General features: G+C 42.4%; 2 protein-coding genes across 11 annotated transcripts in view; one reads left to right on the forward strand and one right to left on the reverse strand.

Annotated features, from left to right (window-relative positions):
• The window catches only part of CYFIP1 (cytoplasmic FMR1 interacting protein 1), an 88,630-nt gene extending 66,617 nt beyond the window's left edge, over positions 1-22,013 (forward strand). For all 6 annotated transcript variants that reach the window (XM_053306787.1, XM_053306784.1, XM_053306783.1 and 3 more), the window contains 8 exons: positions 11,018-11,161; positions 11,611-11,701; positions 14,008-14,138; positions 17,338-17,410; positions 18,544-18,638; positions 19,317-19,555; positions 20,692-20,839; positions 20,987-22,013. In XM_053306787.1, coding sequence (XP_053162762.1) covers positions 11,018-11,161; positions 11,611-11,701; positions 14,008-14,138; positions 17,338-17,410; positions 18,544-18,638; positions 19,317-19,555; positions 20,692-20,839; positions 20,987-21,151 — 1,086 coding nt within the window. In that variant the 3' untranslated portion in view covers positions 21,152-22,013. The remainder of the gene's footprint in view (positions 1-11,017; positions 11,162-11,610; positions 11,702-14,007; positions 14,139-17,337; positions 17,411-18,543; positions 18,639-19,316; positions 19,556-20,691; positions 20,840-20,986) is intronic.
• Positions 1,469-7,242, reverse strand: FNDC9 (fibronectin type III domain containing 9). Of its 5 annotated transcripts, XM_053306791.1 has the most exons (4): positions 7,070-7,242; positions 6,726-6,804; positions 6,394-6,451; positions 1,469-3,885 (listed from the first exon to the last, which is right to left on the reverse strand). In XM_053306791.1, exon 4 carries the CDS (start codon positions 3,769-3,771, stop codon positions 3,103-3,105), a length of 669 nt encoding a protein of 222 aa, XP_053162766.1. In that variant the 5' UTR covers positions 3,772-3,885; positions 6,394-6,451; positions 6,726-6,804; positions 7,070-7,242; the 3' UTR covers positions 1,469-3,102. The 5 variants fall into 5 exon arrangements, with proteins under 5 accessions (XP_053162766.1, XP_053162768.1, XP_053162769.1 ...); XM_053306793.1 differs by lacking the exon at positions 6,394-6,451; XM_053306794.1 differs by lacking the exon at positions 6,394-6,451 and having other exon boundaries at positions 6,717-6,804.
• Positions 22,014-24,004: the final 1,991 nt, after the last annotated feature.

Here is a 24,004-nt window from a genome sequence, read left to right on the forward strand (position 1 = left end):
TGGAACACATTGTTAGCAGTAGAAACTTCTTATGTTATAACCCAGTGCCCTTCACTATTTTTTGAGTGGGGGCTGCAGCTCGTTCCACGTGGCAGGGGGAAGGCGAGGACAGTGGCCCCCACCACAGCGGCGGGGGGTTGAGAGAGAGAGAAAGCACAAGGTCTGGCCAATGAAGCCTGCCGTGGGTAGTGGTGTGTGTGTGTGTGTGTGTGTTGAGGATAGCGGTATAAATTCAACAAATCCACCTGCCGCCGCCAGCACCACTGGCATCTGAGCGGAACCAGCAGCACCCCAGTCAGGGTCCTGCAGAGAGACTGCCCCACTGCCACTGGCCTCCACACATGTGATGACCCCTCAAATGGCCTCTGTGCATGCGTGAAGGCCAGCGAGAGGCAGGGCAACATCTCTGCAGTGCTCTGGCTGGGGTACTGGTTCCACTCAGATTCTGGTAGTGCTGGTGGCAGGCAAGTTTGTTGAAATTATAGTCCACCGCCCTCACTGCCACTTCCCACCTGGGCAGGCTTCACTTGCCAGATCTTATGCGCGCTCTTCCTCTCTCTACCTCCCTGTCTGCCGTTTTGGCCAACAGAAGGAGGGAGGGGAGGGGAGAAGCATGTCAGGGGCCACCACTGGGGTCCATGAGGGCTTCTTGTGGCCCACATGCCACGCAGGGAAGACCAGTGTTATGACCTGATTTCAAAAGCATGGGGAAGAGCAATGACCAGGTGAAATTTCAAATATTTACAGAAGATTCACAGGGAGATATAATCTCTCGTGTAAAAATTGATACCATAAATTGATCCCCTGCCATTTGAGCCTTTCTTGGATGTATTTGGGACATCCAGGCATTCCATATAGATAATCAAAGGGTCCAAAAATCTTGGCAGATCTAAAAAGAGATTATTTTTCCCCCCTTGATCCCAAATTGCAAAAATGAGATGCTGACGAGAGATGTAAATCTGGGAATATTCTAGTAAGATTCCTACTACCAGTCTCAGCAAAGGCACCAAATTCCTGAAACACTTTAAATTTGTAATGGAATATTGCCAGCAAACAGTACGTCTGAAATAGACCTTGAGTTTTAAAAGGGGGAAATCATGGTAAAGTTTTAAAAGGGGGAAATCATGGTAACAAACTTGCCATGTGCTGAGACATAGGAAGCTGCCATATACCGGGTCAGCTGCCATATACTGGGTCCATCTAGCTCAGTATTGTCTGCACAGCGGCTTCTCCAGGGTTGCAGGCAGGAGTCTCTCTCAGCCCTGTCTTGGAGATGCCAGGGAGGGAACTTGGAACCTTCTGCATGCAAACATGCAAGTGCTCATCCCAGAGCAGCCCCATCCCCTGAGGGGACTATCTTACAGTGCTCACATGTAGTCTCCTGTTCAGATGCAACCAGGGTGGACCCTGCTTAGCAAAGGGGGCAATTCATGCTTGCTATCACAAGACCAGCTCTCCTCCCATGATACAAGTTTTAGGTGTTCATTAACACTTTATTTGAAATGATATGTGAGAGACATAAGCACACACAACTGACTGAAGAAAATATGTCTTTGTTCTAAACAGTAACAGAACAATGGCCTCTTGCATAAATGGCCAACACAACCAACACCTCTATTTTGCCCCTGGGGGCATTAATTTGATTACCTAAAAGAAGAGTTTCTGCAAAGCCAGTGAAACCACACCTGGTTCAAGGGTTCAGTGAGTGAATAGTTCCCAAAGGGAAAAGAGCTCAGCATTTATTTGGCACACAGTTGTGTGGCACCTGAATTCAGTAATGTGTATCTGATATTTACAGCCTTTTAGAAAATCCACATATGACTCTAAGCTACAGTAATAAAAACTGGAATATGTAATGAATTTCTTGCGCACTGTAGTGTGAACTAAAGAGGGTAGATTTGCCTGTTTTGAGACTTAGGCAATACATTATCACAACAGCCAGCTAGATGGACAGCTAGATAACTGAATTTCAGGAAAAGCAATTGGAAATTACAGCAGTGACCAGTTTGGCAGCTATACATGTTTCCTTATAGCTGGGCAAAGGCATATTCACTTGAACAATACATATTATTCCACAGCCATTTAATAAAGTACACATATAGCATCACAATAGAACTGGCAGCTTTAATCAAAAGACCGTAACTTCATAAATGGTACCACTAATCGCTATGGAGCTGAGAGAGAAACTTTCTACACAGATCTAAGAATTGAAGATGGGCAGTGTTTAAAACCAGGATAATCCTTTTTTCCTTCCCCACCTCCTTAGTCCAATTACCCTTCTTATCTATTGGAATGCAGTGAATTTTGGAGATGACTGCAGCCTTAAAACAGTGAAGACACCGTTTCATAGGTTTTAGTTTGTTGTCCCCCCCGCCTCCCCCCACACACACTTGTTTGCTTAAATAAAGTAAAGTGTGCTGTCAAGTCAATTTTGACTTACTGGTGCCCACAGAGCACTCTGGTTTTCTTTGGTAGAATATAGGAGGGGTTTACCATTGCCGCCTCCCGCGCAGTATGAGATGATACCTTTCAGCATCTTTCTATATCGCTGCTGCCTGATATAGTACCAGCGGGGATTTGAAACGGCTTACATAGTTGCTCCAATTTATGTTCTGGCCAAGATCCAAAGAAATGGTTTTGTGTCTCTAGTGGGAGCTTTGGATTCATGTTTCTTGAACAGCAGCTCCCCATGGTACATGATAAACCACTTTTGAACCCAAGGAAAGTTTCGAAGGCAGGTTTTGATGTGGTGATTTACTGTTCAAAGACACAATTTAGAAATCCCACGGAGTGTGTACAAAGCCATCAGGCATGCCATAGCTCTTTGGATCGGAGCCATTAACTTGTCTCACCCCCCCTCGCCCCGCCCCCAACATACTATCCTAGAAAAATAAAGGAGACTATTCGATTTCTCCCCTATGCATTGTTTTTTCTCTAACAAAATGTAGATGTGCTGTTTTAGAATGACTGTGCTTTAAGAGGTTGAGATTTAGGAATGTGATGGGGTACAGCAGAGCTTTCTTGAACAATCCTCAAATAGGTACAAATATACACATTGTGCTCTGTAAAACATATACAGTGGCATGACCCAGTTTGGGACACTTAACTTGTGGCAGACTGATGTACAGACATAGGCACAAAATCCTGGCTTTTGGAACCCAACATGATGGACTTCTTGGATGTTAAAGGATTTTCAATTATGGTGGCCAGTTGGACACCATCTGCATTTCTAATCTCAACTCCTTGGGCAGACTGGACCTGCTTGTTGAACTCTTCTGAACTGCATGATTCACTTTTTCCCCATGCCTCTCCCTTGTTCTCTGTTGTAATGCTCTGTCCCTCTGAACCCTCTCTTCTTCTGCGCCACCATAGATGCATACAACCATATACGAGTATACCAACGATGATAAGAAGCAGAACTGAGCTGGTTAGCCATATGCCCACTGCCAGCTCTTTCTTTTTGTTACTTGTGGATGCTGGGTCTTGTTTGAGAGTGTTAAAAATTCTGCATTGGTCGCTGGATGGGTTTGCAGACTGGCATGTTACACACAGAATATACGTTGTTAACGGAATCAAGTTCTCAATGACAAATGAAGAACGACTGGCTGGCACTCTTTCCTCTTTCTGAAAATATTTTCTGGTATAGCCTGTCAGCATTTTGTCCCAGTTGGGATTGTACATTATGCTGTAAAAGCTGTCAGTGCAGCTCGCCATTTTGGGCCAGATTACCAGGGCTGTGCTTCCAGTTACATTTTGTACTACGACTCCCATTGTGATACCCTTTGTCTTCGGAATATTTCACTTGAAATAGCGATGGCTTTAGGGTTCAGGAGACCCAAGAAGTTCCAACAAGCGGATCTCAGATGATCACAAGCCACTGGTATTCTGCAATTTAAGAAAACAATCTAGCTAACTATTTGGAAACATTGAATTGTATTTCTAAGAGCATTTTGCCTTAATTTATAATAAAAGGAAAACCAATTACATAAGGGTTTGCTGTTCAGGCATTTACTTATTAAGTTTATGTGCTACTTTTTTTTTTTAAGGGAGGGAAAAGCTCAGAGCAACTTACATGACACTCCCAGTGGTCTCCCATCAGGTCCACACTCTGTTACAACTGAAGCTACAATTATTGAGTGCTCCTGGTGTTTGTGGTGTTGCTTCAAATTTATTTATTAATTTGTTCACTTTTTATATTGCCTTTTATAAGGCATCCCAAAGTGGTTTACAAAATTTAAAATACAATAAAACTCCATAAAAATCACATTTAAAACCTTAATCAGTTAAACAGTAAAAACCATAAGAGACCAATAGAAAAAACAAAAACCCAACCACCATAAAATAGATAAACAGAATCAGGAAAGCTGATAAAACTGCAGCCCCTAAGGGGTAAAAGCTTGAACAAATAAAAAGGTTTGTAGTTTTTTAAAAGCAGCCACACAGAGATGTCACAGTGTGGACGTTCACTGGGAAAGCATTCCAGAGCCTGGGGGCAACAACAGAGAAGGCTGTGTCCTGTGTGCATGGCAGTTTACTCTCTGTGTCTGCACATGGAGCAAAGGCCCCTCTGACGACCTTGTTGGCTGGGCAGAAACCCTTGGGAGCAGGCAGTACTTCAAGTATCCAGGGCTCAAACCATTAAGGGCTTTAAAGGTAATAACTAGCATTTTGAATTGGATCCAGAAACAAATTGGCAGCCAGTGTAGCTCTTTCAAAATAGGTGTAATATACTCCGAGTGAGCAATTCCAGAAAGAGTCCTGGCAGCTGCATTCTGCACCAACTGAAATTTCCAAATTTTCTTCAAGGACAGCTTCATGTAAAGCATGTTGCAATAATCCAGCCATGACATGACTAAGGCATGGGTAACCATGGCCAGTTCTGCCTTCTGGAAAAAGGGCCAGAGATGGTGCACTAGCCGAAGCTGTGAAAAGGCATCTCTGGCCACTACCTCCAAAAGCAGAGCCAGGTCCAGCAATACCCCCAAGCTGCACACTTACTCTTTCAAGGGGAGTACAACCCCATCCAGAGCTGGTTGAAGCACCCTATCCCGATTGGCTTTCCTACTGACCGGCAGCACCTCCGTTTTGTCTGGATTCAACCTTAGTTTGCTAGCCCACATCTAGCCCATCACTGCCCCCAGCCTCTGGTTCAGTACATCCATGTTTTCCCTAGGATCTGATGTCAAATAAATGTAGACCTGAGTATCATCTGCATATTGATGACACTTCAGTCCAATCTCCTAATGGCTTCTCCCATCAGTTTCATGTAAATGTTCAACAGCATGGGGGACAATACTGAGCCTTGTGGGACCCCATAGCCAGAGGCAAAAGAGTCGAGCAGAAGTCCCACAGCACCACCTTCTGGAACCTCCCCCCAAGAAAGGACCAGAAGCACTCCAGTGCACCACCCCCGATACCTATACCTAAGCGTCAGTCCAGAAGGATACCATGGCTGAGGGTATTGCATGCCACTGAGAAGTCCAGCAGAACCAGCTCACCCTGTCTAGTTCCCAGTGGAGGTTATCCACCAGGGCGAACAGGGCAGTTTCAGTCCCAAACGCAGGGTGAAAGCCAGAAAGAAAAGGGTCTATATAATCTGTATTATCTAAGACCTTTTGCAGCTAACAGACACCACATGCACTATCACCTTGCTTGAAAAGGGAAGGTTTGAAACAGGCCGATAGTTTTCAAGGTGGTTGGAATCAGGGGGGGTGCTTTTTAATAGTGGTTTTATCACCGTCTGCTTGAGGCTCAGTGGTATCTTGCCCTCCCTTAGCAAATCATGCTGCACAACTAGAATCTTTGGAAATATGTACATAGCTGTCACTTGGAAGTACCTTTTGCTTTTGATTTGGAAACAGGTTTCCTGAAACAGGTTATTTCAAAGTCACAAATGGAAATTTAGTACCCAAATGTTACTGCTGGTTGCTTTGGGCTTCTAACTAAAATTCCCGTTGCAGTGCTTCACTTTCCATTCCTGCCCCCTACTCCCCTAGGTCATGGCAGTGAAAAGGTTATGAGGTACATGGAACATTCAGTAGGTGCAAGTACTGCAGAATCCATTCTGTTCATATCAAGAGGTCATGCACATATCTTTGTATCAGCTTTTAGCATGACTTGTAAGAGAAACAAGTTTGCAATGCCATATTCTTGGTTAGCAAGCATTATTGGACTCCCTGTTAGTAATCTCCACATAAGGTGATGGTGAGCAAATGTGTAAAATTGCCACACAGACAACTTATTTGGAATGTATTATTGACCAAGATTGACATTACTGATATTGTGGAGGCAAACAGAGGACTTCTATTTAGCTTCCATAGTGAATTACGGCAGTCACATTTCCTAGTGGCATTTTAAAAGCTGAATAGAAATACATGTAAAGCCTCTCATAACCTGTTTTTTTAGACACTTCAGTCATCGTTTTTGTCCTTTGTCCTTCAGAGGCTTTGTTCTAAATAGAAATACAATACACATGACACAAACAGTATGTTTTAGAACATTAAAAGTGGTTTTCTAAATTTAATACTTGATATTCAAACAACTAAAGCTAACCTCTAAGAACTGGAGGCATTTATTGTCTTAATTTTTATAACCTAAAACAGTCCAAATAAAACTTTAAAGATTCTATTTGGCAACAAGCCTGCTGAGATGGACCATTGGGTAAAACAAATTGTATGAACATACATGCATTTTCACAAAATGAAATAGTTTTATACTTTCCCCACTTTTCTTCTCAGCATAGCTTTCCAGTAACACACTTCTTCACTCTCCCATGTTCAGATGTGTGTGTCAAGGTTTCTTGTACTAAAATATGGGGGACAGAGAGATGTCCTATTTTATCAAGTTTTAAAAGTCTATACTCACCATCCGTTTCTCAGTCTTCTTCAATTGTATGGGAGAAAATAATGGCTAGGTTTTCGGTATCCTTTTTGAGCAAGTAGTTTTCTTCATGGTCTGTGGCTGAAAATTTCCCCCCTGCAGACTATTTGGACCAAGTTCCCATGGTTTTGACACTTGTTGTTCTCTTCCACAGGGATGTTAACAATGAGGCCTCTTTGTTATCTTTTACCTAGATTCGTAGATGAGAGCATCCTGTCTTAAGGATTCTGTTGCCTAGGTTTTCCGAGAATGGGGAAAAATCCAGCCTTGGCTTTCTCTTGTTTCCTTTCTCGCAGAGAATGCACTGCTGGAGTGCACTAGCTTTTGTGTGTCTGGGTTTTGCTTCACTGCTGATGCGAGTGAATAATGCCCTGCTCTTCAGTGACATCATTACTGAACTGCTTGTGTTGGGGAGGGGAAATAAATGGCTTTAGAGAGTGCTTTTTGCCTTGATCACCTTGAAGTTGCTGCTATCGATTCTGTTTATGTATTTATTTGAGTTTTAAGTTTTAAATATTTAGTCTAACCTCTATATATCAATAGTTTCATTATTTAAGTGTACAAAAGTTGCTTATACTCTAAACTGTTATTTGTTGTTTCTTCAATTTTTAATGTGTAATTGCATAGCTATCATATCCCTACTATTTTGTCCTGCTACTTTCCCCCTACAATAGATATTTCCATGGACCTTTTTTATAATAGCAAAAAAGGGAAATTGCTTAAATTCAGATATTCTTAGCTAAATGCCCATATTCATTTATCATTGTTTTAGAATCTCGAGTGTTTGAAAAACATCTAAAACTTTAATACAAATTAATGGGGTCTGCACTTTAAAAAATGAAATTGCTGTAATAATTTCCTGTCCTCCAACAGATGATTAGAAATGGAGAAAGAATGGGAAAGAATGGTTTTAGCAAAGTGTTACTGACTTGAGAATCATTTTAGAACATAAGAACAGCCCTGCTGGATCAGGCCCAAGGCCTATCTAGTCCTGTTTCACACAGTGACCCACCAGATGCCTCTGGGAAGCCCACAGGCAAGAGCTGAGGGCATGCCCTCTCTCTTGCTGTTACTCCCTTGCAACTTATATTTAGAAGCATCTTGCCTCTTAGGCTGGAGGTGGCTTATAGCCCTCAGACTAGTATCCATTGATAGACTTGTTCGCCTTATCTTGAGACCTTATCTTATCAATTACATGCAGAAGCATGTGGCTTTGCCAGTATCTGCTCCTCATGTGTTTAGTTATATGTTGCAGTATTGAGTAGTGTGCTGTTTCCAGCAAGTGTTTATTTACAACTTGATTTTTCAATCAACCATTATCTAGTAACAGGATTTATTAATTTCACCCAGAATACCTTTCTGCATGGATTCCAATAATCTGCCAGACATCTGCTGTGGCAGTTTGCAGTTCACAAAAGGAAAAAGCCACTATCTAAATCACTCCTAAAACAATGATATTCTGCAACATAGAGGTGTAGGGTTGCAGCTACAATTTCGGGGATATGGGTATTGATCCTGTATAATTATGTTCTACTAGCCAGCAGTAGACTGCAGAAAATTCTCTACAGCTGCAATCCAAAGCACGTTTACTGGAAAGTAAGTCTCCCTGGATAGTTTGCAGAATACCAGTGGTGCACGATCTTGTGTTGGTGCATGTTGTGCTGAACAGTACGCTTTACGACAATATGATGAATATTTATATAATGCTTTTCAACAAAAGTTCCCAAAGCAGTTTAAATGGATATAAATCAATACATACATGCATACGCACATACATACATACATACATACAATGGCTCCCTGTCCCCAAAGGGCTCCCAATCTAAAAAAGAAACATAAAATAGACACCAGCAACAGCCACTGGAGCAATGCTGTGCTAGAGATGGATAGAGCCAGTTGCTTTCCCCCCTGCTAAATAAAGAGAATCACTACTTTCAGAAGGTGCCTCTTTGCTCAGTTAGCAAGGGACAAAGCAAGCTTTGGATGCTTTCCCCAAATGTAGTGGGGTTTGGTAACGAGTAAAACATGTTTAGGCTTTGACTGTAGAGATTGAGAAAAGAAAAACTACCAGTTTGGATGGTCGTTACTTTCTTGCTTCAATCAGTTGATTTCTCCGCTAATTCCTTTGTCTGATAAATGAGATATTGTTCAGAAATACACATTCAGAGGAGACGTAAGGTATGGAGTCTCCCTCAAAACCAAATGGTAACAATCCAGGAAACAGTTACAGTTTATCAGCATTTCTATTCCACTCTTAATATGCAGAGTGTAGGAGTGTGCACAGAACTGACAAACTGCGGTCCAGCACTGGGGTGGGGGGTTGCTTTAAGAGCGGGAGGAGGGTTTACTTACCCCTCCCGCAGGTTTCCTGCTCTGGCGCCTGTAATTTTAGTAGTAATTGGGGCGGCAGGATACCTCCCTGCCACCCCTTCCCCCCTTTCACTATGAAAAGCTCCCAGGAGTCCTCTGCGTGCGCACACATTGTGCGCGCGCTTTATGTCTCTGTGACATGCGCGTGCTGATCAATATATCAATCTGATCAATATATCTTCATCTCCTATCGTTCACACTTACATTCCTTATAGCCATCAGCTTGTCAAGATGGGTTTCTGATCTACAGGCATTGTCCATTAATAAAAACCTGTGCATCTTTTTTCTGGATTCTGTTCACCTCATACCAGACCCTTCATTTAATCCCAAGTTGTGTTCGATTTTTCATCAGTCACAAGATATAGTTCTTTCTTCCTTCAGTCCTGTATACCCCACCAAAAAGGCATGGCATAAATTGGATGTGAGAAGATGTCTCAAAGTCTGCATCCAACGCATGGCCACTCGTTGTACAACGGTAGCATTGCTTGTGTCCTTTTTGCCCATCTTCATGGGACAAAAGGTGCCATCTTTGACTATGTAGCCAGATGGATTAAGGCATGCATCTCACTGGCCTGTGAGACAAAATCTTCATCCTCCTACTAACATTTGGACATACCCCACTAGATCTGCTGCAACATCTGCTGCTTTCCCTACAAATGCACATCTCCACTAAATCTGTAGGGCAGCTACCTGGAAGTCTCCTTCCACATTCACCAGACATTACAAACTGGAAGCATATCACTCTGCTCAAGTGGCATTTGGCAGAAGAGTTTTGCAGCAAGTACTCTAAGGTTTAGACTCTCCCACCAAGGTCCGTTGGCTGTGGCATGACCCACATGAGATGTCCTCATCCAGCAACAGAAAAAGGAACATTGGTTACTTACTCTGAAGGCTTCTTCTTGCTGCTGGATTTGAGAACATGTCAGCCCATCCAGTGGACACCTGGACCTACTGGAGGGTTCTTAAAGCTTCTTCCGCGAATTAACATAAATTCTGCCTCTGGAGCATGTGGGAAGGATTATCCACATGAGATGTCCTCAAATCCAACAGCAAGAAGAAACCTTCACGGTAAGTAACCGATGCTCCTGTCTCTTAATTCCCAACCCCCTTTCTTTGTTTGCAGCTTCCCTTTCAGACCTGTCCCCAGTTCATTCTTTATCCAGGCTTCCACCCCTCCACATCCTCCCTGACTGACAGTCTGACGCTGGCTATCTCATCCCTGGCTCTCTTCTGTGTCCTCTCCCACTAGAGTGCTATTGACACACTGGCTATCTCATCCATCGCCGCCCCAGCCCCACTTTCCATACAGCAGAATTCTGGCTGTACCTGGCTAGCCAGCACAAGATCGGATCCCCCATGCAAGAATTCAGTGGCAACACCAGCACTTCTCACGTAACACTGACACTTCCTTAATCTGGATGTCAGCCACTGACATTTCATATTCCTTGGCTTTGTACTGTTTGCCAAGTGGGTACATTGTCATCAGTGTACATTTGCATCAGTTCTGCACTTATAATGTTGATTTCTATATCGGTGAAATGTTTCAAAGTAATCAATTGTATCCTTGGACTTACTCTGTTTTTGAGTAAAAATTCTGCATGTTTCCTCCTAGCGATAAGAATGGAATCAAAGTCTTCTTTTTGTTTTGCATAAAAATATTGGATTAGAAAAACGTCATGGCTCATGAAGGGATACTATCAACTTTGTAGAGAAGAGAGAAATATCTGCTCATGAAATCCATGTGTTTTATGGTTTTGTTCCCTTTTAGGCTTTGAATCTAGCATACTCGAGCATTTATAGCAATTACAGGAACTTTGTTGGTCCACCTCATTTCAAAGTTATCTGCAGACTTCTGGGATATCAAGGTATTGCTGTGGTAATGGAAGAACTGCTGAAAGTTGTCAAGAGTCTGGTATGTTGACTCATGAATGAACATTTCTTTATTTCAGTATTGATTCTAATGCATGGGGATATGTTCCTGTTGTACAGCTTACTGAATGTCTAAACAGGCACTTACCAGACTGGGTATTCTGTTCAGATAATCATAAATGGCTGAAGTACAAATGAAAATAGTTTGAAAATGGAAAGCAACAATTTTGTGTGAAGACAGAATGAGTATTAATCCATGATAAGTCTCTGATTTTTGTAAGCATTGAGATCACATGCTTTATACTGTTGGTGTGCCACCTTGAATGAAATAAACTCTTGGGAGGTGAGGAAGAGAAGGTACTCAGAATATGAAGGGAGTGGCAATAGCTGTTCACATGTGGCATGCATATTCTTGCTTAAGAGTGTGTGTGTGTCTGAAGTTTGGTTACTTCAGGAAAACTAATAATCTTATGAATACTTATGTTCTTATAGTTACAAGGCACAATCCTGCAATATGTGAAGACCTTAATGGAAGTGATGCCAAAAATCTGTAGATTGCCCAGACACGAGTATGGGTCCCCAGGTAAACTCTCCTTTAGATTAATAACTATTTAGATGTGCAAATACTGCTTTAAGAAGAAAAAAAATTCATTACTGTCGCTATGCCTTGGGACAATTCATTTTCAGATTTCTTCCAGACCCATTCTGTGGGCATGAGATGGGCTGTAGATCCCATTTATTCTCCTCCATCCCCCAATCTTCTGTGCTCCTGCCTGGTGCCACTGGCTTTCAGCCCTCACTTCCTATGTCATCTTACATTGTACACTTATATGCCTGCCAACAGCACAGGGCCTGATCTGTTACTTGGTCCTTGAGGCGTCTTCCCTCAGAACCCCTTTCTTCTTGGGTCCTGCTACCTCAACTCCATGTCTCCTGCCTCTTTCCCTACCCTTAGGTCTCCCCACCCCCCCACCCCGAATCCTTCTACCAGGTCCACAGTGTCTCCTGCCTCTTTCCCTACCCTTAGGTCTCCCCACCCCCCCACCCCGAATCCTTCTACCAGGTCCACAGACTGCTGTGGGCTGGTTTCACGGAAGGTTCCACCTGCAAAGCACGTCTATAACATTCTTGCTTATTGCTTGTCTTCATTGGAAGAGGTGGTCTGAGTATTGTTTAGCCCCTGACATGGTGTTGGTTACTAAGTGATTATCTTGGCTTCTGGGATGACAGATAAGCATGTTCTATTCAGTAGATGTGTAGGATGGTTGCTTAGCTTTTTAAACATGCATTGACTTGGTAAAGGAGCTGCCCTGGGGTCCCGCTTGAGAAGAATAATGCCTGATGAGCGGCTATTGTTTGACTCTGATTTTAAGACTTGTTCTCCTCCCTAAGCCTAACTTACGCAGTTTTTGATAACACTAATGAATCAGTGTACTTGTTCCTGGCTTTGAGTGTCTTTTATTTGCCTTCATTTCCTCTCCCTCTCCTCCCTGTATTAATCAGCCTTCATAAACTTCATTTGAACTTGCTTTAGGTTAATTTTTGCATCATAGAAGGTGCTTGACTCTTGTTACCAAGGCTGAACTCAAGTACAAGATGTACAAAGTATTGACTCCTGCAGTTCTCTTGTTGAGCTGATGAATTGTCTCATTAGCCATCATCATTAAAAAGGGTGAGGTGTTTGCTTGTAAGCCACTGTAAAATCGGGCCATGGTGTTTTTAGACAAAATGCTTATTCTTGTAAGCATAATGGGGAGTCCGTTAAATGGATAGCAAACCAACCCCCTTTTGGCAGAGACACTTGATTGCAAGAGAGGATGCTTTTGTCTTTACCAAGAAGTGATCCAAATTGTAACTCCTTAGCAGGGGTTCCGAAGCTTGCCCCTGCTCCAGCTCCCATAACCAGTTGAGTGGCCAAAGGCCAATGTGCCTGGGGATGATGGGAGTTGTAGTATAATTTGGGGACCCACTGGAGAACTCCCAGCTTATAAGAACCTCTTATATTCTTTATCGTAACTTCTCTTACTTCAGCCTAGAGCAGAATCGGGAGGCATGAACTAATGTTTCTTTAGTTCTGCTTTATCTGACCTTCTGGGTGGTCCATCTAAAAACTGTCAGATTTGGGCTGGGATGATTTTAGTAGACTTCTGCCATTCTGTTATATATTGCCATCGATTCTATACCCACGTTTTCCTGTGATTTCAGCTCTAGGACAAAAGTTGTTTTAGTGAAATTATTCATGTGGGTTTATGTAAACAAGCGATGCCTTAAAATACAGGAGAATGTGAAAATTCTTAATGTTGCCAGCCAGCCCACACACAAAGGTAAACCAGCTCTTGAGTATGAACACAGTTCAGTGTGTTGAAACATGTCTACTTAGTTTACATCCAGACTACCTTATTTTCCATTTTGGCTGGTTCCATATACCCATTTGAGCCACTACCTGAACTTCAGATTGCAGGATTAGGGCTACAACTAAGTAAAGCCACCCTGAGTACTAAATATGTAGGTTCACAATATGCTAATATCTATCTATCTATCTATCTATCTATCTATCTATCTAATTTGCTAAAATGCACCCGTGGCTAATCCCGTGTGTGGCAGCTCTCGCGAGAGTTCACAAGCGCTTTGCCAGGAGGGGGGAAAGAAAGAGGCGGCAGCGGAGTGAGAAAGAAAGATGGTGGCAAGGGAGGAGAGAAAGAGGCGGGGGAGAGCCGAGAATGGGGTGGGGGAGAAAAAAGGGACAACTAGAGGCACAGATGCTCTGTGCCCAGGCCAGCTAGTTAATTGAATTGTTGCATTGCTTCCTCACACACATGCTGAGTCACAGCACTGAAATGCATAACTTTGACTTCTATTGCTTTCCACTACTTTTTTCTTCTGCTTCAGGTATTCTGGAATTCTTTCACCATCAGCTGAAGGATATTGTTGAGTATGCAGAATTGAAAACTGTGTGTTTCCAAAACTTGCGAGAAGTGGGGAATGCTATTCTCTTCTGCCTCCTCATTGAGCAAAGCCTGGTAAGTGGTGGTTTGAAGTAATGCGTATCTGCCACCATTGTTTACAATTGGGTTTGTTTTCAGGTGTTACAAACTTCAGCCATCTTTGTCTCTGAACACTCTGATCTTTTTAAGCATCTGTCTGGCATAACCTTTTGAGGAAGGGGCAGGCAAATTCTTGTAATTTGCCAGTACAGAAATTCAGACTACTTTACTTACTTTATTTACGGTCAATGACCAAAAGAGGGATGTACAGTAGTAAATGACGTAACATAAAATCCTTAAAATTAAAACATTGTATAAAATGTATACCCAAAAATGGCAATTTTAAAATTCACTCATAACTTTGAAGCTCTTATTCTAAAAACCATATAACATTACTTAGCAATTATTCTGGAAATTGCTGAAATTCAGACTAAGAATTACATACATAGGCTTTTTAAAAAATGATGAAGAAAGGTTATGTTCTCTCAATGCCCTCTAGTGTCCAGTTTAGGAATGGGAGCTGTAGCTTGTGTTTTATATCATGTATCTTTGGAAAAGCAGCAGTGAATTGGTACAGAAATAGCTAGCCCTTTTGTGATAAGATACCCTTTCATTAAAAAAAAAAAAGCAATTAAAGAGGGTTGTGGCCGAGGAATGCTTTTCCTGTTCTCTTAGTTTTACACAAACAATTGAAAATAAATATAAAACTTTAGGGACACAGTAGGATTTAGGGCTTATTGGAAGTGTTTTACTGACCTGAGTATTGTGTTTGCCCTAGCCTGGCAAGATCTGTGACTTGTAGATGGTGCTCTGCTCCCCTCTCCACCCCCAGAACCTAAAACACCAAACTCAGCTTAGTTAAACTAGGGCAGGGCTACAGATGCTGGCCTGCCCTCCTGCAGATGTTGGTCTACAACTCCCATCATCCCTGACTATTAGCTACTGTGTCTGAAGATGCTGGGAGCTGAAGTCCAGAAACAGTTGGGAGGGCCACAGTTGTGTAGACCTGAATTTGGGCAGTAGCCTTTGATCAGTTTAATTGCTACATAAATCCATCTAATAGACAAGTTAATTTTCCCCCAAGTTAGAATTCTGTGTCAAAGTATCCAAAATTATGTAATGCAAAACAGATTAAATCACTAATTAAGCAGATTGTTGGCTGCTTAGACCCTTGCCTAGACACTTTTAGATACATCTTCACAACCATAATGATTAGAAAATTGTGGTTGCTTAGAAAAGAAAAATAGAGAGTCTCTGGAAGCTGAATTTTGCATCCGATCTACTTTATGTGCTTTTGTGGAATTGTAGCCTTGTATAATAAAAGATATGTGCTCAGGTGAGTTCTTAAACATTTAAGAATATGCTCAGAATAATTTAATGGGTGGAAGAGTAAATCAGAGCATTGTTCCCTTTGGGGCCTTCCATCACTATTTTAGCTTTCCAAATCAATGGAATTGTGTGTATGAGATCATGGATGGCTTTTAAAAAATGCTGAGTTGGAGTAGTGTTGTTCTCTTACTTGAGATTGCCTTTGGATTGTAGTAAAGACGAATTCTTCTAGGATCCTCAATTCGTGTGCTCTCTCTCTCTCTCTAATTTGTAGACCATGCCAAACTTCTGTCTCTGGGCAGTTTACAACAACATAAAACAATATTCCTGACCTTAAATTTGTCTCAAATTAATATGCCCAGTCTAAGTGGTATTGGTTGGGCAATTATATAAGATGTACTATGTTATGAAATTTGATTTGAGAAGTGCTAGTTAGGAATGGACCAATTCATCAGGGGAGCACAGCCCAGCTCACATGTTGAGAGTGGGGACACAGCGAGAACATGCCCCTCCTGACATCACTAAAAGATATCCTGATGTGCTACTGAGCTATCCTTTAATCATGTGAGGGGGTGTTCATCTTTATTGCCCCTTTGCATGTGCTCCTAAATGCTATTTTAAAAGCCATCCATGGGACTTTATACTTCACACACCTGAATGATCCTGGGGTTGGAGACTTCCGGGAGCAGTCAGTGACATAACCATGCCGTCAGGGATCTGTAGTGTGACTGGACTGCAGACAGTAGTCCTAAATGCTTAGGCTCAAGCCTGCCTGTAAGCAGTATTCTCTGCTCTGAAAGTCCTGCCAAACCATCTTGCGACTAGCTGTATGTATTTGGTGATGAGGAAAACTGCTGTTGCAAATATGCAGAAGTGCTCTTTTTATGATGTGTATGTTCTTCTATTGAGTTCAGTCACTGAAAAACTAGTTCCGGCTTTAAAACCCAGATCTGCTGTGCAAAATTGCTTCACCTTCCTTTTTGTCTGACGGCCTTATGCGGTTGGAATGGAGAGGAGTTCCCTGGAGCGATTGTTTGGCCAGTGCTATTTAATTTTCTGAATTAATAACTTATTGGATTACTGTGCTTTTAAGATGGCTTCAAAATAACCAAGAGTCCACTATAGTTTTCCAGAATCTTTGAATGCTTCCCTTGTGGTTGCTGTCTTAGAGGTGATAATGGATTAATAATGTTGATAAAAATAAAAGCATGACTCATTGCTCAGTTCACATCTCTGTCTGCCACTGGTACACTGACAATGAGTCACCTGCTTTTTGAAAAAATATGTTGGCTGTCTTAACAATCTTGCCTATAGAACAGGATTCCTATTCTGCATCAAAGAGGAGAAGCTCTCACTGTAGTGAACCTGAGGCTGGATGAAGCAGCACAACACAGGAGATCTGTGTTGGTTTCCCAAGACCGTTTCAGTTTGTTTTTTAATCTGGAGCAGATATCTGGGTTTGCAGTTTTCATTGGTGCAGTGATGCTGTAGGAAACAGGCACCTGGGGGTGGGGAGGTGAACTGTTTTCCCAATCTAAATCCCCCCTATCAACGCTTATTAGCCCCACAGCAGAACAGCACAAGCCTGATACAAGGCCAGTAGCTTTGTGAGAAACTTAGTTCAGGAAAATGGCTGGGGTAGAAGAGTTAAAGCCTCACCACCACCACCTCCACCAGCACTCTAACCAAAGTCTAATCTGGGGGCTTTACAGTGTAAAACCTAGTGCTTGAGAGATCCAGGTAAGGGATCTCCAACATTGTGTCTCAGCTCGAGGCAACTTGGTGTTGAGAAGGGAGGCCCAGGGAGTACAAGCTGCCCCTGGCTCACCAGGGGCTTTGTGACCATCTCTGTATGCTCACATGGTGCGGTGTCTGGAGTTCTCAGTGAGTCTTGTTCTCTTTGCAGTCCCTCGAGGAAGTGTGTGATCTGTTGCATGCGGCACCATTCCAGAATATTTTGCCAAGAGTTCATGTCAAAGGTATGGGGTTTGACTCCTTTTCATTCACATCCTTCTGACCCTTCTAGGTGAACCTATAAAGCTGCCTTCAATGAAGCCAAACTATTAGTCTCTCTCAGTCCAGATTGTTTAAACTGATTAGTAGTGGTGCTACAGGGTTTCCGATGAGCCTTTCCCAATCCTACCTGGAGATGCCGGGTTTTGAACCTGGGATCTTTTGCATGCAGGGCATGTGTTCTTCTACCACTGAGCTGTGTTCCCTCCCCAAATGCCCACTAAGAGTTCAATAAACCTCTTGGTTGTGCTTGCCTGCAAAAACAGTGTTGATTGGTGACTTGCAGATTGTGCAGGCATGCTGTGAAGCTTGTGGAGTAAGCAAGTGAAGCTTTGCCTTCTGAAGTCAGGGGAAGGAGTTTCATGTTGTGATGAGTGCTGTGCTGGAAGTGGTTGAACTTCTGCTGCTCCTGAAGCTTGTTTCCACACAGCTTGTTTCTTTCTTTCCTCATCCATTGTCAGCAGCAAAAGATCTGGCTTGTTGCCTTTGCAAACAGCATTCCTGCTCATTTGCAACATGAAATTTAGGCCCCCATCTTAAATGCAGGCTACTAAAATCTCAGTGGACAGGAAAGAAACTTGCTGGGATCGCTGCCAGTTGAGTTCACCCACTTGCTCCAGAACATTTCCTACTCATAAATGGTGTGTAAATCAAATGTGTGCATGATATTGCTCTCTTTTACAAGTTTAGCTGTATATAAAATTCCATTCTCTGGAGTCTTGCATTTTGTGTATGATAGGTTTATCTTAATTGAGTTTAATGCGTGTGGGAACAAAAGTATGTTTGAGCACAATAGCTTTATTTTAAGAGTGAAATAAGCAACTCCCACAGCAAGTGTCCTGCCATTAATTTTTTTACCCTGGAATATACAAGATATAGTGAAGGCATAAATCTATGTTCTGTGCATAAAGCAAAATGCAGAGTAGAGCAGCTGAAGGAAACCATTTTGAGCCTTCTGACTTGTCTTTTTTTTAAACTTTGTCACTCAATGCTTTACCAGTAACAAAAGTTAATTGGAAAAGGGTTTTTTGTTTTTAAAAAGAATCTGTACTTTTTAGTATGACTTTCCTGTTGAAAGGTTTGCTTTGTCTCCTTGCAGAGGGTGAAAGACTTGATGCTAAAATGAAGAGACTAGAATCAAAGTATGCTCCACTCCACCTTGTTCCACTGATAGAAAGACTAGGAACACCTCAGGTATAACCTTCCCTCTTTTATCAACAAAACTGTATTGTTCAAACATTCGCAGCACGAGAGAGCCTGATACCACCTGTTGGCTCATAGTGAGGGGTGGATGCAGCCATTTTTAGAGGTGCATAGTGGCTAAATGCCAGGTGGCAGTGCCAGGGTGATATTTACGTAGAGGAACGTAACTGACAGAGCATAGAATTCTTACCCGGAGGACTCACCGTTCAAATTTCAGGGAACCAGCTGACGTGTTTGGTAACCTTTTACAAAAGCCATTTGTTCCCTTATGATTCATTGAACAGAGAAAAACCCAGAGCCTATTTCAAACTAAGCAGCTGCTTTTCATCTGAACTGTGTCCCGATATTAGCTTCCAGAAAAAAATGCCCCCCTCCCCCCAGATGTGTGTACATGTGCACGCATGCAAGAGAGAATGAGGCAAAGCAGACCAAGCATACTTTTGAGCTCACTGCTGAGCAGATACTATAGTCTGTGTCTTGTATCATTTTGTTTGAAACTGGGTGCTCATTCTGCATAGTGGGGCAAAACAGGTTTCAGCACGCAGACAGAGAGAGAGGAGCAAGCAACTTCTAGCAGTGTACTTAAAACTTGGGTTGCACTTGTCTGCCACATGTGCAGACTAATTTCTTACTTATGTCCTGAGAAGTTCTTCTTGGTTGCAACCATAGCAAATTGCCATAGCAAGAGAAGGAGATTTGTTGACCAAGGAACGCCTCTGCTGTGGCCTATCCATGTTTGAAGTCATCTTGACCAGAATCCGGACCTTTCTTGATGATCCAATCTGGCGTGGCCCTCTTCCCAGCAATGGTGTGATGCACGTGGACGAATGTGTGGAATTTCACCGCCTGTGGAGTGCAATGCAGTTTGTGTACTGTATACCTGTAGGAGCACATGAATTCACTGTGGAGTAAGTATCACAGTGCCTGCTAAGGTGTAGAATTGAACAGTGCTTTGTATTTCGCCACCTAAATGGGGATGCACACACCCAAGATAATGGTGTATTATTTTTCTTTTATCATACAGCAAACAGAGAAGGAATGGAATACTGTTGGTAGAGGAAAGGAGTCTGCAAAGTGCTAATATCATATTAAAATGTTAAATATGTAGTGCTTTTTGGTTAATGAAGACGTTCTAACATGAATTACCACAGTGATATTGGCAACACTGTTTTGACTATCTTTTGTTTCTTCGTGGTAAAATCATCAACCTCTAAAGAAGCCTGCAATCCTTTTCCCTTTGTGGGGGGGGTGGGGGGGGTGGTTTAAACTTTTAAGTTTTTTCAGCAGAGGTGTTCTTGCCTGTCACTGGCTCGTTCTTTTGAAGGAAGGTGATGGAGGATAGTCAAAGTGACAAGTATGCAAAGTGGCCTTCTGCTTTCCCAGCCAGATGCCACAGGAGCTCCTTGCGGTGGTAGTGTAGCACTGTAGGGCAAAGCAGATATTAAAGCAGGCCTGCACAACATAAGGTCCAGGGGCCGGATCTGGCCCGCAAGGACTTTTTTTCTGGCCCCAGGAGTGGTCTCAGTTTTGTGATGCCTGAGGTGAGGTGCAAAGTGCTGCCTTGCCCCATGGCCCTGATGGGGGTCAGCCCCCTTTCAAAACTAAGCTTTGAAAGTGCTTGAAGGGCAAAGAGGAGGAACAGTTGCTAGCAGCCTCTTTTTCTCTCCTCATGTTGTGGTTAACTAATAATCACTTCCATTAATATTTTAATGAGTAGTTAATAATTGTTTCCATTTATATTTAATAATTAATTTTAATGTCGTCATTAATGTGCTGAACACTTACCTTGGCCCCCACACACTAAGTCATGGTTGGTTCTGGCCCACTGGAGTATTTGGGTTGTGCAGCCCTGTATTAAAGTGACTGGATCAGGCATTCAGTGTTGCTTATTGGAGTGGCAGTAAGGTTTATAAGGCATCCTGCCCAACTATCTGGGTGTTCGAACTCTAAACATTAGTACAGTGAAGTGTTTCAAAGGCTAATGCTTCATGCTGACTTGTCCTAGTGTATATTAAAGCAGCCTGTTCTGTGTATTGTGCTTCAGGCAGTGTTTTGGAGATGGACTGCACTGGGCTGGCTGTATGATTATCGTGCTTCTGGGGCAGCAGCGTCGGTTTGATGTCCTGGATTTCTGCTACCACTTACTGAAAGTACAGAAGCATGATGGCAAAGATGAGGTCATAAAGAACGTGGTATGTTGACAAAGAATCCCGATTTCTCATGATTTTGACTGTATAGAAACAAACTAAACTTTGCTGGCTACCTTTATCTCCACTTTATTTTTGTGAAATTTACTGGGGCCCCAAGGGTGGTCTGATGATACTACGTTGATTTTTCAGCCTTTGAAGAAAATGGTTGAGAGAATCCGCAAGTTCCAGATCCTGAATGATGAGATCATTACTATATTGGACAAGTATTTAAAGTCTGGTGACGGAGAAGGCACCCCAGTGGAGCATGTCCGCTGCTTCCAGCCTCCCATTCATCAGTCCTTGGCTAGCAACTAGAACAGATCCACCGCCTTGTTCTCCTTTTGGCAACAGGACACAGTGTTTCCAGTATTGCCTAAGCCTTCTGAAAGGAGCAGGTCTTGTTTCAAAACACAATAACTGTACACGGGTTTTTAAAGAAAACTTTTTATATACTTTTGATAAGAGGCTTTAGAATGCAACCTGTTTTTAGTCTTAAAACCCTTTGAATATCTCTAGCTGTTGTAATCATTTTGGAATAGTTTGGTGTATATTGGGTTTGTCTTCACTTGTTCAACTATTAGTAAGAATGAAAAATTAACATTTGTAGAGGTGTATTTTGTAACTTACATTAATTAATAATTAAGCTACTCACCTAACCTCTAAGGAAACGCTTTTCTTTTTTGCAACTCTATGAATATTTTTATTCACTGAAATATTTTCTCTAGGAACATCTGTGGCCCCAATTGTAATTATCTTTGGAAATAAAGGTTTTAAGGGGATTTTTTTCAAACAAACAAACAAGACTATAAGATGGAAGTAATAGTTTATTTTAAATGTGTCAAATTGGAGGCCAGTTTTGTAGCACCAGTTCATACATTTAACAACTTAGTGGCTTCTGCTGGTGCTTTTTAAAGCTTCTAATACAAAATGGAGAGATTTAAAGCCTGTTTTCTATATTACATTGGAAGGAGAGTGAGCACACTTTGGATACTTAAATTAGAATTATACCCTTTTCCAAGTTTTGTTCATGCTCAGAAAAGGACTGTGTACTCCACTACATCTAGCTCTTTCTGTTGCTAAGCCTGTGAATATTTATGATTTTACTTTTATGAATCATGGTTCAGTTGCTTAAACACTCCTGAAACTAAACTCTGAATTAAAAACATATTAAATACAACTGTGGTTGTAAAATGGTGCTTGACTTTTGACCCTTGCCTGGGTTCTGCCATCAGCCACTGATCCAGTGAGAGGAAGGTGTTGTTGTTGTTGTTATTTACATTTATATCCCACTCTTCCTCCAAGGAGCCCAGAGCGGTGTACTACATACTTCAGTTTCTCAATTTATCAATTGCCCTTCTGCTATGGTAGACTCCCAGTCACCAGCACAATTCCAAAATCAAGCCTTTTCTGTCGTTTGTTTGCTGCACTGAGCAGGGGGTTGGACGCGAAGATCTCCAAGGTTCCTTCCAACTCCGAGCTCATTTGAAAAGCTAAACTATAGGTTAAAGAATTTTTTTATATATATATAACATTTATATACCGCTTTTCAACAAAAACGTTCCCAAAGCGGTTTACATAGATATGAATAAATAAAATGGCTCCCTGTCCCCAAAGGGCTCACAACTTAAAACAAGTTGAAGACGACGTTCACTGATTTTCAGGAAGAGTGGGGAGGAATCAGTGCAGCTTTATCCCTCTTGTCATATATTCAGTGCAAAGATCCAGTAGTGTTCAAAAATGTAAATCATAAGAAACAGATACTTTCTAGACTTGCCGTCAGGTTAAAATTACAAACAGCACTAAGGCATTCAGTTGAATCTTGAAATGCAATCTGCCCCTTGCTTTTTAACTTAGTACAAAAATGCATGAGTTATCCTACACATGAGTTATCCTACAACCGATGACTACTGTTCCTCAGTGTTGCATTGCCATCCTTTTTGTTAGAATTTTATGTCACTGGAGCTAGGCAGAGAGGCTAAATTCCAAGATACAGATTACTCTCAAAGTAGGAAATAGTCTGTTCTATGAAGCATCTTTCATTTCTTTAGCTGCTGCCTGGAGTGCTACAGATATCAATCTGTGTGCGAAAGTGCAACACAAGCAACGGAGGGCTGTTGCTTAATTTACCTCCTCTACGGCACACTCTGATACTTGCGGGCTTTGGAGAACCAGCCCTCTGCCCTGGTAGGTAGGTTGGTGGTTAGGCACCCAATAGTGTAGTTCCCTCATGTATTACCTTGAGAGGACTATGGTGCCCTCTGTATAGCAGGTAGGGAGGGAGGGAGAAGGTGGAAGAAGGTAGTGCCACAGACTGCTGTGCACGATAGCTTGGGCATCTGGTGGAGTTGCAGTACAATGCACATTCCTGTCCCTCACAGTAACACTATTGGGACACAGAAGGGGTGGGCCTTCCTTCAGGCAGAAGTTACACACACAACCAGAGAGAGGGTCACATAACACCACACTGCAGTCTGTGTTAAAAGAACGAGGGTTTACTCGTCAGCCTGCAATCAGTTGTGCAAGGCTTGGCACAGTTGCCTGAGGCTCTGTGCCCAGCGTCTCTTACCCAGCAAACAGCATTCCAAGTACAGTAAATGGGTGTTTAGCATGAGAGGTGATATCTAATGTTCTACTGAACCTGCTTTGAACTTGTGCTAAAGGGCAGCTATAAACCTTTCACTGCTAGGACATTGAATGCCTCCCTCACACCACTCTTTGGCTGCTGTACCAAGCACTATTTTCCCCCTCCACATTTTCTCTTGTTTTTCAACATAGGTTTACCTCTGTGTTAATGGTTAGTCTCTCACCTCTGACCCCAGTAGGGGACAGCTGCTTCTCCACACTGCCATCTCCCATCTGCTTTATCACAAACATTTGTTAAGTGCCACTCCTATCTGTAGCCATGTCAAGGCTGTCTACCTGGGATGGGAGGTTGCACACATTCCAAGTCATAGGTTTACTGCTTCGATGAATCCAGCGTCACGCTCCACCACGATGCACTGCCAGCCTCTAGATTAGTTCAGCTCAGTCTCGCCTCCAACACGGCTAGTGGGATTTGGCTACTACTGCACAGGAGCTCAGCTCCACTCCACCTGCTCTTCCACTGACTTGACTGCCAAGCTTGTTAGTGCAGTTTAGCCTCTTAACTCTGACTGTGCGAAGGAACAG

Source organism: Hemicordylus capensis, chromosome 3 (genome assembly GCF_027244095.1).
Source record: "Hemicordylus capensis ecotype Gifberg chromosome 3, rHemCap1.1.pri, whole genome shotgun sequence".
Lineage (NCBI taxonomy): Eukaryota > Metazoa > Chordata > Lepidosauria > Squamata > Cordylidae > Hemicordylus > Hemicordylus capensis.